At 42.5% G+C, this 16,557-nt stretch overlaps 1 protein-coding gene across 2 annotated transcripts in view; it reads right to left on the minus strand.

Moving 5' to 3' along the window:
- RGL1 (ral guanine nucleotide dissociation stimulator like 1) overlaps positions 1 to 12,666 on the minus strand; it is a 77,559-nt gene extending 64,893 nt beyond the window's left edge. Inside the window, exons 1-2 of one of the 2 annotated variants that reach the window (XM_035332739.1) lie at positions 12,509 to 12,666; positions 11,515 to 11,625 (exon numbers count right to left, since the gene is read on the minus strand). In XM_035332739.1, the coding sequence (XP_035188630.1) occupies positions 11,515 to 11,625; positions 12,509 to 12,535 (138 nt within the window). In that variant the 5' untranslated portion in view covers positions 12,536 to 12,666. Of the gene's footprint in view, positions 1 to 11,514; positions 11,626 to 12,508 lie in introns of those variants that run through there. The other variant, XM_035332740.1, reaches the window with a different exon arrangement.
- Positions 12,667 to 16,557: the final 3,891 nt, after the last annotated feature.

The following is a 16,557-nucleotide window of genomic DNA, read 5'->3' on the forward strand; positions in this document are numbered from 1 at the left end:
ATTGTTAGCCAGCTGCTCCTTGCTGCATATATGCCACATGTGGAGGAGATAGCCAACTGATAAAGCTATGGAGCCACTAAATAAATATTACTACGCAACTTTGACAGCTAATGCTTCAAACTCTTCAACAACCTTAAAAAAAAAGCCTTTTAAAAGTCAGATCATCCCAGTAATGCTTTTTTTCTCCTCTCTTCCCCATCTCCCAGAATAAAGGACAACTATACCAAACCCAAACAACAGCACTGCTGCTGAGTTGTAAGCCCCACCCAAACGCGTAGTTCTGTACTGTGTTACACTACAACGTACCTCACATAGCCTGCCTGGTGAAAATCTGTGGCTGTGCTTTGAAAATCATGTGGATGAAAGATGCTGTAAGAATGCAGCATTATCATTTCATTAGGATATGTTTTTACTTTCCTTCTGGTGAATTATCAGTGGCATGGTACTGAACTCCAAAGCAGCTGTATTCAGGCACTAGCATGAATTCATTTTGGTCCAGAACAGAGTGATTTCCATAAAAAAAAAAAATCACTCACCCATTTCAAGAAAATTCTTATTCCAGGTGTAAAAACCTGGAAAAAAAAGATAACAGACTTTATATTTCAGCCCTAAATGTAGTGCTGCCTCCTGGTGTAGCACTTATGGAAAACTATGGGTCACATCTCAAGAGCTCGTATGGCCACTTGAGCGTGAAAAAAAAACTAAATTTTGGTGAGAATCAAGGCAGAAGTAGTTCTGGTAGAATGCAGGTGAGAATACCGACAACTCCCTGGAGATAACTACTGTTCCACCACTGGGTCCTTTACAAATGAGGTCTAGATGCATCCATGCTAAGTGTACAGAAAAACTTGTAAGTAGCACGTATGGAAGTACCGTTCCATCATACAAAGAACGGTCTGTCAGCCTGGCCACCATCCACTGGGCAAGAGCAGCTTTACTGCTGGCTGAGCAACCCACAAAGGATGTACCATGTCAGCGCAAGACGTACATTCTGTTCTTCTGGTGCAAACAAACCACAACACCAAAATTTATGCATAAAGATGTTTTACAAGCTCCGATACTATCTTACTGTGGTAATAAACAACACTAAGACATCACACTTACTTTGCCTCTGGTCTGCAAGATACTACACACCAGCTATACAGAGCCAAGCGAGAATAAGAATCCCACTGCATTAGCATTCAGTCACCCATGTCCCACCAGGTAAGCCCATTTTTCTTTTAGGAGCTAGGCCATGAGCTGATTGCTTTGTGATCATTTCTGCACACAGCTGTACCCCCTTACAACACTGGCTACAGGAAGCTATATATTTAGAAAATAGATTCCTACAGCAGTAGTAAAAGATGCGAGTTCAAAGCATGCATATACGCACTGTCACTTAACATATTTTTAATTAGCTTTACCAAGGCTAAATTTAAATCCAAGCGTGACTAACATGCTTGCAATGCTTCAGCCTGTTTCTTAAATGAAAACATCAAAACCCCAACTGTAAAACTAATGGTTTCTCCAGGGCTATTCTCTTTACAGCATCTCAGTCCAGCTCATATGCTACTTCTCCCAGGCTTTCCGATGACACATAGCCACATTCGTTGCCAACACTTCTTTAACCCAACAAGTGACCTACATCTTCCAACATTCAGAAAGAAAATGCCAGTTTCTTTTCAAAGCAAGCTGATTTTTTGTTATTCCTTTCACTTATTTCTTCTTGGAGAAGCAAGGAAAGTAAAATTCAATGAAGTCAACAGCAGGACAGTTAAGAGCCTAGATTTAAGGGAGAATCTTTACCATCCAAGAAGCACAGTTTAAAAAGACATGGATCCTGGGTATCAAAGGAATTCCCAATGGAGAGGAATAATAGTACGGGGCGTTGTTATATTCTGCATGTCACAGTAAACTGAAACATGCCAAAAGCAAATTTTCATACGTAAGTAGACTGGCTGAAAGATTTCCAAAATGCAGTCACACACAATCAGTGCAAAAAAGCCAGAACAGTGCAGTCCACAGCAACATCTGCTTTTCTGAGACCTCCCTTACCTCTCATTATTCCACTTAATAGAACAATCATTAGCAGGAGATGTACTCTGCACAGTCCTGTAGGAAGAGAGGCTTCCTGTGTGTCTCTCCCTAGTTCTCTGTGGCCAAGCGAGTGTCCTGTAGCCTCACTCAGTGTTAATAACGTGCAAGATTAAAGCACTGCAAACCTGTCACCCTTTGACAGTTTGGAATGTGAGGTTTTAAACTCAACTGAGAGCATGACATCATGCTGTAAAGCTAGTTACCCTTCTAATTCATGCATTTTGTATTTGTGATTGGGAAAGTAAAAGATGGTAATTTTTCAGACTTCAATTTTAAAACTCATAAACAGCTCGGGTTTCATTTTCAATTGTCTGTTCCAAAGACAGCACCTATTACCCAGCTGATGACTGCATCTAAGAATGCTACCCGGAATAACCCTACAGCACAGAAGTGTGCCCAAACCAGGAAGTAAGGAATAAAAAATCCATAAGTAGTCATTAACAAGGGCCATGATGCTATGGCATGATTACGCCCACAACTGAAGGAAAGGGCAGGAGGAAAGAGCCTACTCAGAACCAAAAGGCAAGCTGAAGAAGACTCCAGGGTTCTCTTTTGAAAATTATGTACCTGTCTATAGGTAAAATCATTTGATTCTGCAATCTACTGTACGTCTTCCCTGCGGGTCTCCAGCAGTTGGCAGGTATCTTCCACCACAAAATCAACATGAGTATTGCCCATTTTTCTTCATTCGCCATCTCCAAGATAGTTCCTCAGAACACAGCATTTGGAGTGGGACAACAGTGCAATCCGGTTTCTGCAGGGTGCCTGTCAGCTCCGTGGGAACTGCTCTTCTGCCTCCACCAAGCATGTGGCCAGAACTGCACCTTGGCCTTGGTCTGGGTAGTCAGGACAGGCTGCAGAAACCTGGTTCCAAAGAGTTTGATTTAGCTGAAAGGGACCAACATATGCTATAAATCAAGAGATAAAACAGCAAGCGGCAGCAAGGACAAAGATCGGTCCTTGCCTACTGGTTGCGCAGGAAACTACACATGACAAGAACATCTGGGACGTAAGGGTAAGATAAAAAGAAATCACTGAGAGCTGGCTCAGAAGGGCATACTGGAGGGCAGGACCAGGCTCAGAGAAAATTTGAGGCTTTGCATGTTCCTAAAATGTTGATGGTTCGAGGCACCATTTAAATCACAACCTGTATTTAGGAGGTCAGTGTTGGAAAGAAAAGAAATCCAAGCTAAAAGTTCTTTTCTGACATAACCTTCTCTTTGACTTGAAAAATATGTCCTAGGTCCTAACTGGGATACATATTAGTTAGAAGTTCTTGAACTGTTTTTTTGACTGAACTCTCCAAAACCAGCTTCTGCCAATGTATGTGACTGTAGAGGTGTTTAGAAGCCAAACATGTGGTCATATGCAGTGTGCTACACAAGACAATTATTCAAAAGTCAGTTTTGAAACAACATGAAGTTCTCAGAAAAGGTTATTATCCAATATTATCAGTGCAAAGAAAACATTTAAATATTTAATGACAGAATCGGTACTTCTCACCTTTTCCCCGTCTGAGAATTGTGAAAACATTTAAAGCACCCTTTCACAGAAGTTCATTTATAGTTTTTGAAGAACATGTTCAGCTGTACACCCAATGCCGTAGCATTAAAGACACCTTTTCAATCTTTTCAATCAATCTCTGACTGAATAAACCCCAGAGCCAGAACTCCAGTTGTGGCCAAAAAAGTAAGCAGAAAATCAATTGATAAATAAATAAAATGCATATCTAAAATCTGCTCTAGAAATATAATGAAGGGCTAACTAAATGAGGCAGCACTAGCATGAGGGAGTTTATTATTTCACCATTATCTGGATATTTAAGACACAAAAGAAGAGCAGTCTGTGGCATCCATTAGCACAGCAAGTAACTTAAGACTTGAGGACTGGCTCACAAAGCTTAGCAGCCATTTAAAATGTGGAGATGCAGGCTCTGCATGGCTCCTCCAGCACACAGAGGCTCAGGGGAACTCTGGTTCCTGGCTGCATTTCCTGTGACCTGCCCCAGTTAAAACTCCAGAGGCAGAGCGCAGGTCTCCTCCTCTCTCCTTCCACGATAAAGCACTCCGACCGGAAAAACACTTGCAAGCATTAGGGAGCCCCTCCTGTCTCCAAGACTCATTCCTCTCTGCTCCCCTCAGATTCCTTGAGTGCTGGACACAGTTCACCCACCCCTCCCTAACCTCTGGAAGGGTGCGATAAAGCACTCCAGCTGCCTGACAAGGAGGTCTACAGAAGGGAGTTCACAGAACTTCAAGAACTGTTTGCTTTTCATTTTGTAATCTTGTCCATCTGCCCGTGCTGCACCCATGCCTTTCACTGCTCAATTGCTGCAGCAGTGCATCCACTCTATTCTTATGCCACCATTCCCACTCCTCCAGTTCCACACCAGTCTTTTCCAACATTTTCTATCATCCCTCCGATACTTTTCTGCATCTGCTTCTCCATACTCTGCTTGCCAGGGTATATTCAGACATCTGCACCAACAAGGCACTCCTCATCCATCTCACTGCTGTCCCCACAAGTACTCCTCTCGCACTTCTTCTAGAACAACCTCAAAAGTAAAATTGTATTGGTGTTTTGTAAATGTAAAATTTGTCTTCTCATCTCAGTCTCTCCAGCACCAGGACAGCCTAGCACCACTGCCTACCGTGAATCAAGGAAGGCTTTACAACCCCGTCTTTTCTTCACCAGCCTGAATAACACAATGGGGACTTCTACCACAAGGCAGCTGTACCGATTTTTCTCTTCTGCAGTCTCTCTTCTCTGGACTCTCCTCTCACCTTCACCTTCTACACATAACCTGGATCTTCTTTCTTCTCTTTTCATGAACTTTTGCCCCCAAAATTTCCATAGCAATGATCTACCCTAATCTTCCCCCTAGCTGCACACCTTCTTGCTCTTATATTTCCACTTAGAAACATACAATTGGAGGATGTCGTGTTCTGCTACCAAAGGAAATTCCCTTATAATCCTTTTCACCAACTAATCCAAATCCAATGTTGATGCTGCTGGGTTCTTTACTTCCTTCACTCTTCCTGGAATGCTGCTCCACTATCTCATTGCTATGAATATTTGAAACTTTCTTCTAATTTCTAGCAAGGTCTATGCCAGTGTAAATGTATACCTGGTGTGAATGGTTCTTTTCCCTCCCTTGTGCTTATTTCATGATTTTTTATAGGTATTAATCACTGTCTTCATTTTGTTAAGCTAACAATGCTGCACTGCTCAGATAATAATCAGACACATTTATCATTTTCTTGATGATCCCAAAAGTTCTCTACTATCTCCCAGTTTAAACCAACTTTTCTTGAAAACGACCAGAATTACACAGTGACTCATGACACCATACAAAGGGGCTTACATTTCCCATCTCTGCTGGCAATAATCTAAAACATTCAAGCATCTCATTTGCCTTTTCTGTTTTACATTATGCTGGCGGGTCACATGTCCTTTGATTGATTAAAGCACCCCAAGTTGGAAGGGATAAAAAAGGGCAAAAGTATCCCCTATAACAGAAGTTATTTGAATTCTTTCACAAATATGCCTTTGCATTCTGTGCTGCTTAATCTCAACTCACTTCTGTTGCACTAATCCCAAATGTCAGCCCTGTAGGATATTTCCATCCTCCAGGTGTTTTCTTCCTCTGCCAGACCACCAAATTTTGTCAGCATGCTTCTGCTTTTATGTCACTGACCTTAATGAACACACAACAGTTCAGTCACAGGACTGACTCTCAGAACTCCCGTAGGTACCTGTCTCCAGACCAACAGTTCCTCTTTCAGCTTGAGCTGCAGCACCTCCTCTTCAACAGCTCCTTTACTGACCTTGTAATTCCTTAGTTTCTCCTGAGACTTTTTTTTTTTTTGAGCGATTTCAATACTAGATTTTCAAACAAAAACAGATTAAACCCTGAGCCTTTTCTGAATCCATAAGATTGGTTATCTTTGTGAGACAAATATCTTCTGCCTACCCATCACATCTCCCCCCATCGCACCCCAAATACAGCTACTGCATTTCCTGTTCTCCAGTCATACAATGTTATTTATGACTTGACAAATTAATTCTAACTCCTTGCTGCTCAACTATTATTTTGTGTGTCAGTTTCTTTCTAGTTCTGGGCTGGAAACCAGCAGCTGCCCAGCGTAGGCATATCAAGCTCTTAGGCAAAGAGAAAACTTAAAGACATGTAAAAGGCTCGTGTGCCATCATTACCATCAACCTGCAGGTTCACCTTTGTCATACTTGCAGAAAACATGCAAAAAAAAAAAAGTTTTTTTGAGTTATATGTAGATTAATTGTAATTCCTATCTCATTCTCTCTGTGAAGAAGACTTTTGATATTGCTGCTGGCTTTATATGCCTGACAATCCTTTGACTGTTTGTTTTCATTTGCCTTGCAAGGCTTGACTTTGGCAACTCTGATTTTAACCCTGAGATAAAACTTTCTCAATTTCTGAGCTTTTCTCAGTTTGTCAAAACCTAATTCCTTAAAAAAAAAGTATTTTAGATTATTATTTTACACATTTATCTGAAAGGCTTCCCTCTGACACTTAAACTCGAAGTCAGTGTAGCATTTGCAATTTTTGACTGTCAAATTTCCAAGCTCACACATTCAGTTCCCTGAACTTCCTATCTGATTTCACTGAATACTTCCCCTAGTTTCTAAGCATGCCACTGCAAAACCAAGCATCTCACAGACCTACCTCCTCTACTTACCTTCCTACTGAACCTACGAATTACCTGAAAACTGACGTAAGGTAACCCCCTTGACACAGCATCATCTCTTATTGGATCACCCATATTTCATGAAGGAATCAGGTAGCGATAATAACTGCTTTGGTTCAATTCTTGTCAGGTGCCAAGAATGTTCATCCACTGAGGTAGCCTTAAATCACCCTGTCTTTGTTATTTATATAGTCATTCATTTTCTTCCTGCCTTACTGTCCTACATCATTCATTCCTTTCTCTTTCCATCCCTGTAAGGTCCATCCTGCTCTTGCTTAGCCCTGGTGCATCTTCAGTGTGTGCATCCTCTGGCCTCTGGCACAAACACAACCACCAGGCCTATTATCTTCACTAGAAAAGCTTTTTTCCCCTCCCCTTTCTTCAATTTTGTCCACTCCATAGTCAAGCAACTTCAATATTTCAATCTCATCTGCAGTACCTGCAGTCCTGGCCCCTCAAATTCTCCAGCCCTTGTTCCTCTTTGCAAAGGACCACTTGAACAACTCTGATCTCTGCTTTGTGAAAAGCATGGAAGTTTCTTGCCTGTGCTCCTCCTCTGATCCTGTCACTTTTCTGACAGATCCCATCCCACTCCCTTGTACCTCTTTCTGTCATACCTTTTGCCTCCCATATTCCCCCACTCTCCTCTTCCAGTCAAAATTTCTTACAGACTCTCACCTCTTAAAAATTCCCTCTCGCTCTCTCCACTTACTTCTTACCCTGCTGCTTTTTCCTTTCTTTTCAGCTCCCTGTTTACATTTCTGTTTGTGATTTATAGTAACTCACTGACTGGAGTTCACCTCTTCCAACACCATTCATACTCAGCATACTGCATTTGGCAACAGAAATTCAGGTGTTCAGCAGCTGATCTACTTTTAGACCACTAAAGAACCAGGGCTCTGATCAGTAGAGCCACTACTCTACTCCTCTTATCTGCTTCTGGCTACAGTATGACTCAGCTGGTCTCTGAGATTTGTTTCATGGGTACATCGCTGCCAGTTCAAGATCAAAAAGCCCCACACAATTCTAAACTTTTCACCTGTCTTTTCTGCTTTGTTGCCTTTTCTTCACGGACAAGAGCACCATCCTGTTTGACATGCACAGTGCCAGCCTCCCTATGAGCTGTCTTTACAACCTCAGACATAAGCTGAATCTCATTCTTTGGGTTCTTTCTGTGTCATGGTTTTAAAATACAACCTTCTTTTTCTAGCCATATCATTAAGATTCTTTACTGCATTCTCAAACCTTCTAATCCAGTTACTGATGCGCCTTTTTCTCCAGTCTGATGTAATCCCATTCAAAATGATGCTGAATGTCAACTCAAAGGGCTGCTGCAGAAAGCATTCGCGACCTGCCCTGACCACGCCGTCCATCTATGTAACTCTCTACTTCCCCGTCTCTTCCCTTTCCTCTTCTACCTCCTTCTCTCGCAAACAAAGAAAGCAATCTGATTCCACAGCCTTCATGCATTGCTTCCAGTCTCCATGCCATCTTGCTGAAGACCCTGCCTCCTACCACAGGTCTATTCTGGAGACACCTACACCCACTTCGTTTTCAAAAAAATGTCCTCGGCCTTTCTCTTGTTGAACTTTTCATGCTTGGGAGGGATTCTCTTTAAACATCTCCACATTTGGCTTTGCAAGTCACCTTGATGTTTACAAATAACTTGAAAAATATCATCAGACTGCTGGGAAATTCATAGCTCTGCCTTGGATACCAACCATCAGATGACATAACATATGTACAGACAAGCCTCATTTGATATTTGTTAAGTTCTTTTTGGTCAGGTTAGCACTTCTGGGCAGCATCTATCAGAGCCCTGAGCGATTACTAGGGCTTCCAACCTCTTTTAATACTGTAGTGCATAACATCCTAACCTTCACTAAATACTTAGTGACAAAAATAGTAGTTATTGTTGGCATCCTTTGAAGTCTAATATTAAATTTAAAGCTAAGAAATTCGGTGTTTATACAAAAGCTTCACAGTTTCAATAGTTAGGGAACTGCTGATGACTGTGTAAATCACAAGCTGTTCATTTCCTCTTTTCATTAATTATAGAAGTTTGAAAATAGACATTTCTGCATTTAAATAGGCAAGTGTTCACAGCGCTTAAACTGTAGCCTTATGATTGGCTTTTAAATGGACCGTTCCCTCAAAACAGGGCCTGTCTTACAAGAACCCTGGATGGTTTGTTAGGATGGAGAATTTTATGAAAAGTTTATTAGACCTCTTGAAACGTAAGAAATTTAGGGTCACTCATTTACCGGAACCTCTACAAGAATGTATTTATGGAAGATTTCAAGACTTTATGCAATTAAAGGTTGGAAATAAGCACCAACAGGCTTGGAACAAATCAGACCTTTTAAATTCCCCTTAACACAGGTTGTATGAAATTTTCAGACATGTGAGATAATTTATCACCTAATGCTTTTCAGCTGAAAACTCTCCCAAGCACTTTACAAATGCAGCACCACTAAGATCAATCCACTCTGGAATCACTGGATCAAGCCCCCCCTCTGATACCACACAGTATTCAATATCTGCATGCAACACCGAGGTTTCTGAAGAACACGAGCTTTTCAAGTCACGGGGCACTTGACCTGCTACAGTTAACCACCAGAACCTTGGTGACTCTAGAAGGTCAAACAAAGTAGGCTTTTACATGATACAAACTGACAACGAGTAAATCACTGTTTTTTAAAGTTAATCCACGCATACACATAATCAGTGACAGAGTTGCTATATTCGCTACCTTTAAGGCTGGACACTTGCTGATCTACAAATACACTATTCCCATATTCTTCAGCTGACCTTGAATCTTCAACCTCAGCTTGACTTACAGCAACATCAAAAAAGACCAGCATTGATAAATCCAACAGCTTTTTCATTTAGTGCTATGAATTCCAAACCACTGAAAAAAATTAACATCATAAAACCCTGTAAGCTCCAGATTAAAAAAAATCACCTGATGACAATTATAAAAGAGACAATTATGCTTTTCAAGGCAAAACTGCTGGAGGCGGGAAAACCTATTCACAAATAACGTTCTGGGTTATAGGCTATTTATTGACCTTAGGACCACAGAAAAGCCATTAATAAAACAAGATCACAAAAATAGCTTAAAATATTTTATGTTCTGAAGAGCTTAAGAGAAACAAAAAGCCCATATGTTCAAAAATATTTTTAAATAATGAACATGAGATTATTGCTCATGAAAGATGCCAGCTTAGAAGCTGAAGTCACCCGTTTATGCCCAGAACAGGTGCAGACTCCTGGCACACTGCCCATTCCCCACAAAGAGAGCTCAATTCTGACCTGAAGAACCTAGCACTACACACAGAAAGTCAAAAGTCATCTCCATGACCTCGCAGTCCCTTGTCCTCTTAGTAAGATGAGCACCATCAGCTGTGTTGGTGGTCTGAGGAACACATACACACTCTCACTTTGCAAATATGACCAAGACTTCGCAACCTCCTGCTACGCAGAAGGAACACCACCTCTGAAACAGGAAAAATTCCTATTTTTCTAAAGTATGCCTATGGGACACAAGTTTACTCACAATGATCTCCAATTCTTTCAAAACCATTAGCTGGGAAATTTACAGGAATTCCAAAATGCTTTCTAATATTTTCCCCCATCTCCTGGTAAAAACAGGAGGCAGAGTGGCAAATCTGCCACTCAAAGGAAGCAGATTTGAAATTATCTGTTCTGATTAGAACTCTGAGTACTTCTTGCAAACATGGAAAGGCAAAATTCTAAGCACTATCTGTAGGCAGGACAAAATTTGCTTATCTTTCTTGACTGTGGTTTCAGCATTTCTGTATCATTTTGTCATGGAACTTCACAGGAAAACTATTTGATATAAATCTCTGGGTAGTTTTAAAAGTCTTTAAAATACCAACCTGGATGCTAGCACAAACCACGCTCTTACGTTACTGCCTTTGACCCTGACGAAAACCCATTAACATAAAATAGTACCAAAGTTATAGCCACCTCCTGAGGATCTGGCTCAAACTGCCACAGCCACACTGATCCCCGTGAAGTGAGGACATTTTCTATCAGCCAGGAACTTAGCCTGACGAGGTGAAGGCACTCAGCAGCATGCCACATTAATTGCATGTGAGTTTAAGCTTATTTCACTCACCACAAAACCTTAATGCTTTAAAACATACCTTTGAAAAACAGCACATATCCGTACTTCTTGCAGAAATGCTAACCAATAAAAGGGAATACAAACATCTCATCTGACTGAAGAAGCAACAGTGAAATAAAACCCAAACACACATTCACTTAAATTTTGAAAAAGTTTCTGCTAACTTTTGAGAGACTCTCATTATTTAAAATACCATGACTGTTTGGGGTACTCAAACCAGATTCCTAGCAGCAGAAATGATCCATAGCCCACTCTGAAGTAACTGTTAAGATCAAACCATAAGTTAAGATCCTTATTTCTGCATTAAGTATCATCTGATCCATGGCTGCAACTGGTCAAATCGTTTTTATACACATTAGTAAAAAAGGAAGAGCCAACACAAGGAGAGAGTCCCTTCAGATGACTCTAATGGATGACTTCAGTGTTGTTTTTTGTTTTAAATGGTGATAGCAGTCAGTGCTAAACGTTAAAATCATAGCAACTCATGTGGAATTCAGCTCCCTGGAGCAGGCTCCAAAGTCCACGACACCAAAATGCCACTGCGCCAGCATTACTTACCCCTAGCCATCTTGCTCCTTTGTTGGCAGCCTGCTGAATCTGCACTCTTTTCAGGGTGACATGGTAAACAGCTCCCTCTTCTACTTCTTCACCCCAGTCCTGAATTGAGCTCTGCCAGGAAGAGAGAGAGAAAAAAGAGAGAGAGAGAGAGAGAGAGAAAGGAACATTTTCCCCTCTTCTGCTAACCACAATCTATACCAGGTGCTCCACTGCTTCACGCAGAGCTCAAAGCAGAAGATGGGCTGCACAAAGTACATACAACAATCAAAGCAACACCAGATACTTTTAGACTGAGGGAACACTGGAGATATTCTTGGCAAGCTGTTCTTTTCTGTGGTATCAAGATACCCTGACTTTCCATTTTGCTATTTTTCCTAGGCTAGCACATATTTTAAATAGTTGTATAAAGTCTTTTCTAAGGAAATAGTTTGGTTTTGATTAGCAGTCTCTCTTCCCTCTCCCTCCCACCCCCTCTTTTCCGAAGCAATTAATCTCTTTGGCCTTTCATTTACGGAAGGAATTGCGCTTTTTAAAACTGTTGAATTACTTACGCAGACAGCCTTTAAACTTTGAAGCTAACAAGCACCTAAAATACAGCAACCCTTTATTTCTTCTGACAGGAGGGATCTAAAGCGCTTGCGGTTTGCTTTCCCAAAGCCTATTATTTCAAGCTACAAAAACTTTACAGAGCCAAGGCTTTAAAACTCACAAAAAAAAAAAAGAGAAAGAAATATATATATATATATATGAAAAGCCCAACGTCTTTCAAACTTTCACGTGTGCTGGGGTGACTGCTCGCCTCCCGGGTTCCCAGCCGTACAAAGGGGCGCACGGCGCTGGGTGTCCGGCGGGCCCCGCCGCGGCCGCTCCCTCCCGGCCCCCGCTCGGGGCTTGCCCTCCCCGCAGCCACACGGCCCGGCCGGCCCCCGCTCCCCCAAGACCGCCGCCCCCGCCTGACACCGGCACCCCGCGGGGGGGGACGCCACCCGGTTACCATTTTAGCTCTCCACAGAAATCTCATTCTCAGTTTCTTGCCGGGCGCCTCGACGGGGCATGCTGCTGCTGCTGCTGCCGCTGGGCGCCAACCCTGCTCCGCCCTGTCAGCGGCCGCCGCCGCGGGCCGGGCCGAGCCGTGCGGCCCCTCGGCTCCGCGGCGCGGGAGGGAGGCGGGCGGGCGGCGGCAGCGCCAGGCCCCGCCTCAGCTCAGCCCCGGCCCCGCCGAGGGGCTTCCTGTTTATCGCGGGCAGCCCCGGCCCGAAAGTTGACGCCGCTTGGCTTTCCCGGGCCGGGAGCCGCCTCCGAACCGAGCGGGCCGGCCGCTGACCGCCGGTCGCCGCCTGACAGGAACGGGGCCTGGACGGACAAAGGCGGCGCCCGGCGGGGGGGGAAGGACACCGGGGACCGTCGGCGGGGGGCACAGGGTGACAGTCCGGGCCACAGGGCGGCAGGTGGGAGACGAAGAGGGCTGAGGACGGGCCCTACCCAGTCCCCCAGGGGGATTTTCGAACCGTTCGAGCGTCAGCCTCAGGCCCTCGCAGCCCTCCTCAAACCCCCATCCCGCAGCCGTTCCCCCGCGACAGGGAGGCCGACCGAGAGGGGACGGGGGACAGGCAGGAGGGGCGTAACAGAAGATAAGAAAACTGCAATAAACAGCGGGGTCGTGAGGAACAGGGAGCAGATGAGGGCTGCATGGTCAGCGATGTAGGAAAATGGGGCTGAGCTCCTGGGCTGGGGAGTAAGTTTTAGGGTGATGGGAAATAGGAGAGGGGGGAATGAATTCCTGCCCATTTGACCTGTAGATCAGGAAATGAAGCCCAGCTTTTTGCACCTGTCTCACCTCAAAAAAAAAAATAAAAACCAGCAAAACCAAAACAAAAACCTTTTCCTACTCCTGCCCTTGCAAAGTAGTAACCCGCAGTAACAGCCTCTCCTTGTTGCTCAGCCATGAGGCCTACCATGACAGCAGCAGCCACAGCCCTCCAAGAGGCTGCTGGCTGGACCTTCTCCAAGTCCACTGGACACCAGCACAACATTAAGCTTGAATACGCACAGCAGAAGGCACTGACTGTTGTGCTGCCCGCTGAAACCCATACCTTGGTGCTTCTGTCACCTACTAGTGCAAGGAAGAATCAGCAACCTAAAAGAGTTTTTTCAATTCAGCCTCCCTCCGAGGTACCTGTCAGCTACACAAGAAAAACTTCTCATCTTGATTCTGTAATCAAGAGACTACTATTTATTTCCCACCTCCCATCGTGATAAAGACTAAAACATCCTTATTTTTCTAATGGGGCATCCCTTGTTCACAGATAAGTCTGCGTATACCATGACTGTCTTCCCTGTACAGCAATAGCTGCAGACATCAGCATGGTAACACAAGGATCTCAAAGCACCTTAAAAACACTAGTTTAAGATGCCTCTTGAGCTGGCATCTTTGGTGTTTATTTCTTTGCCTTTTTTTTTTTTTTGGACTTATAAATGAAAGCAAAGAAAAGTTAAGTGCACAAATTATTGTACAAGTCTGTGAAAGAGGTAAGAATTGAACCTGAGAGTTCAGATTTCCTCAACCTGAGCTCCAACAAGCAGCATATTAACATATTTATACACAAGTGTTACCACCAATTATCTCAGGAGCTATGCTGGTTCAGAGAGACTTGCAGCTGCTAACATGAGGAAGCATATGAAAGTAAGAAATGGTATTTTAAGCTATGAAACTAAGTTTGAGCTGTGTTGTTACAGGTGAACAGATCTGATTATTTTACAGGCTGTGCATTTAGCTTATTTGCCTAATACTGAAGTGGTCCAGAATGTGCTGAGGCAGATACAAACTTATTAATCTAAAATTTACTGTAGCACACAAATTAAAGTCTAGATTTTCCAAAGTCCCTTGGCTTCTGTGAAACTGCACACAGCCGTTAGAATGCTTTAGATTTTGCAAATGGTTTTCCACATAATAATTTTTAGGTGCAAAAAAGGAGTCTGCATTGAATTCATGTAGCTAGCCCAGCAGGCATGCAAGCCGTTTCAGAACAAATTGCAATTGAATAGGACAAGCATATGTTAGCATATGGAAATGGATATCCAGCTACAAGGAATATAACAGCAAAGCCAAATAATTACCCAGTACTGAAATGAAAGTTCTTTCATGGTATGATGTTCGGGTGCCACAGTAAGTGCACTAGCGCCAAAACCGTAACTTTGGATGGCAATAAAAACCAACCAAACAAAAAACCAGCTACTATTTCTAACTATTTCTCTAAAAGCAAGAAAATGACAGCAAGTTAATACACTGGGAAGAAGCCCACGTATTTGACCCAATTTAGCTTCTGCTGAACTAAAAATTTCAGACTGGGTCCTTATGGAACACCTTCTTATAGAGAGACAAGCTCAGCGCTTTAAATTCGAGGTAGGGCATAAGCCCTCTCACGGATGATGTTTCCAAATCCGCTTGGTCACTGTCAAGTGACAAACAGAGGCTGTTTTAGCAAGGGGTACCAGATTAACTCATCTAGTTTAGCAAGTAGCAAAAAAGCTACTTTATTTTTTTTTTTATTAACTAGACTTGTCATTAGTCATGCTTAGAGTTGACTATTTTCTAAATATTTTAGCAACAAGTAAGTTTTAGCAACCCAGACTCTGTAATATTAAGCACAGATACACCTTTCTAATAAAAGAATAAAGAAGGCTTAAGAAGTGTTGTTATCTTGGTCTTTCCAGCATCATCCACCCTTTGCTGTCGCGGACAGTAAACTCATGCATGAAAGTAGGAACATCTTAGAAGCAGCTATTTCCCAGCTCAACAGATTTCAGAGTGAGCCTTTAAGATGATACATATACAGTGGGGTATTTGGTTCTGTCATGTCCTCAGACAGCTGATCAGGGAGGGAAGTATCGGAATTGGCTTGGAGGAAAAAAATCATTGCCTATGCTAAGAGTTACTGCTCTTTGAGGAAAAGGCAAAGCAGAAAAAAAAAAAATCAGAAAGACCCCACACTGGTATTAAAATTGTGTGTCTTTTGTGGAAACTGCTGTCAGTATTTGCTTGATTGAAATCAGAATCTATTTTTTTTGTTTGTTTGTTAGTTTACTTATCCCCTTAAGTCAGTTTGCATGATTAAGCTTCTAGAAACTGTTTGCATTAACTGCTTTATTTCGGAGTGGAAAACTGCAAGCAAGAGAACCAGGACATCACACAGTACAACTTAGCCTGACAAATTCATTTCATCTTATTTTAGTCCCTATCGCATATACCAGCTCAGAAAAGCATGCCAGTGCTGGCTTTACCTTAGCATAAGCTGAAACATTTGCATCAAAGGAACTAAAGTTTTAAGATTCTTTGATGAACTGAAGCCTAGACCCTGAACTCAAAAAGAGCTGTAGGTTCAATCCACCATAGGACTGAGTCTTCTCCCCACAAGAATTACATCAAACATTTCACTGCAGGAAGCCCATAAATCACATTTTCAGCAGATTTTCAGTGAAAAACTGGTTATCCAAGTCATCTACCAACTGCAATATTTGCAGTTTTCTAGCTCCTTGGAAGTCTGAATTTTATTGATAACTGTCTAATTTGGTAAAAGGATATTTGTAGGTTTGGGTGGTATCTTCATTAAAGCAACTGACAGGGTATGGGACCATGTTTTCCAACATGGTGCACCTTTCTTATGCCACAGCATTTACTTACCTTCCAGCTAAACAAAGAGGTCAAGTTATATACATTTTACATATTACATATGTTTTAATTATATGTATATATAACATACTATAACTTCCTACAGACCTTGTCCGTATTTATATCATCAGCTCTCATAGATCCAGCTATGTTTTTATGTGAAGTATAAGAAAGTTCTCTCAGACTGGTAGTCTTTCTAAGTAAATGAGGCATATTGTGCTGGCTGACTATAAATCATGTCTGTGTATGCATATATATGTATTTATTTTGGTTTTGTAGAGAGTAATGAATATGCTCAGCCTAGTCTCCTAAAAATGTACCTTACATCCAAACACTGATTATTCAATGCTGGGGGGGGGGGGGGGGGGGGGGGG

Source organism: Oxyura jamaicensis, chromosome 8, assembly GCF_011077185.1.
Source record: "Oxyura jamaicensis isolate SHBP4307 breed ruddy duck chromosome 8, BPBGC_Ojam_1.0, whole genome shotgun sequence".
Lineage (NCBI taxonomy): Eukaryota > Metazoa > Chordata > Aves > Anseriformes > Anatidae > Oxyura > Oxyura jamaicensis.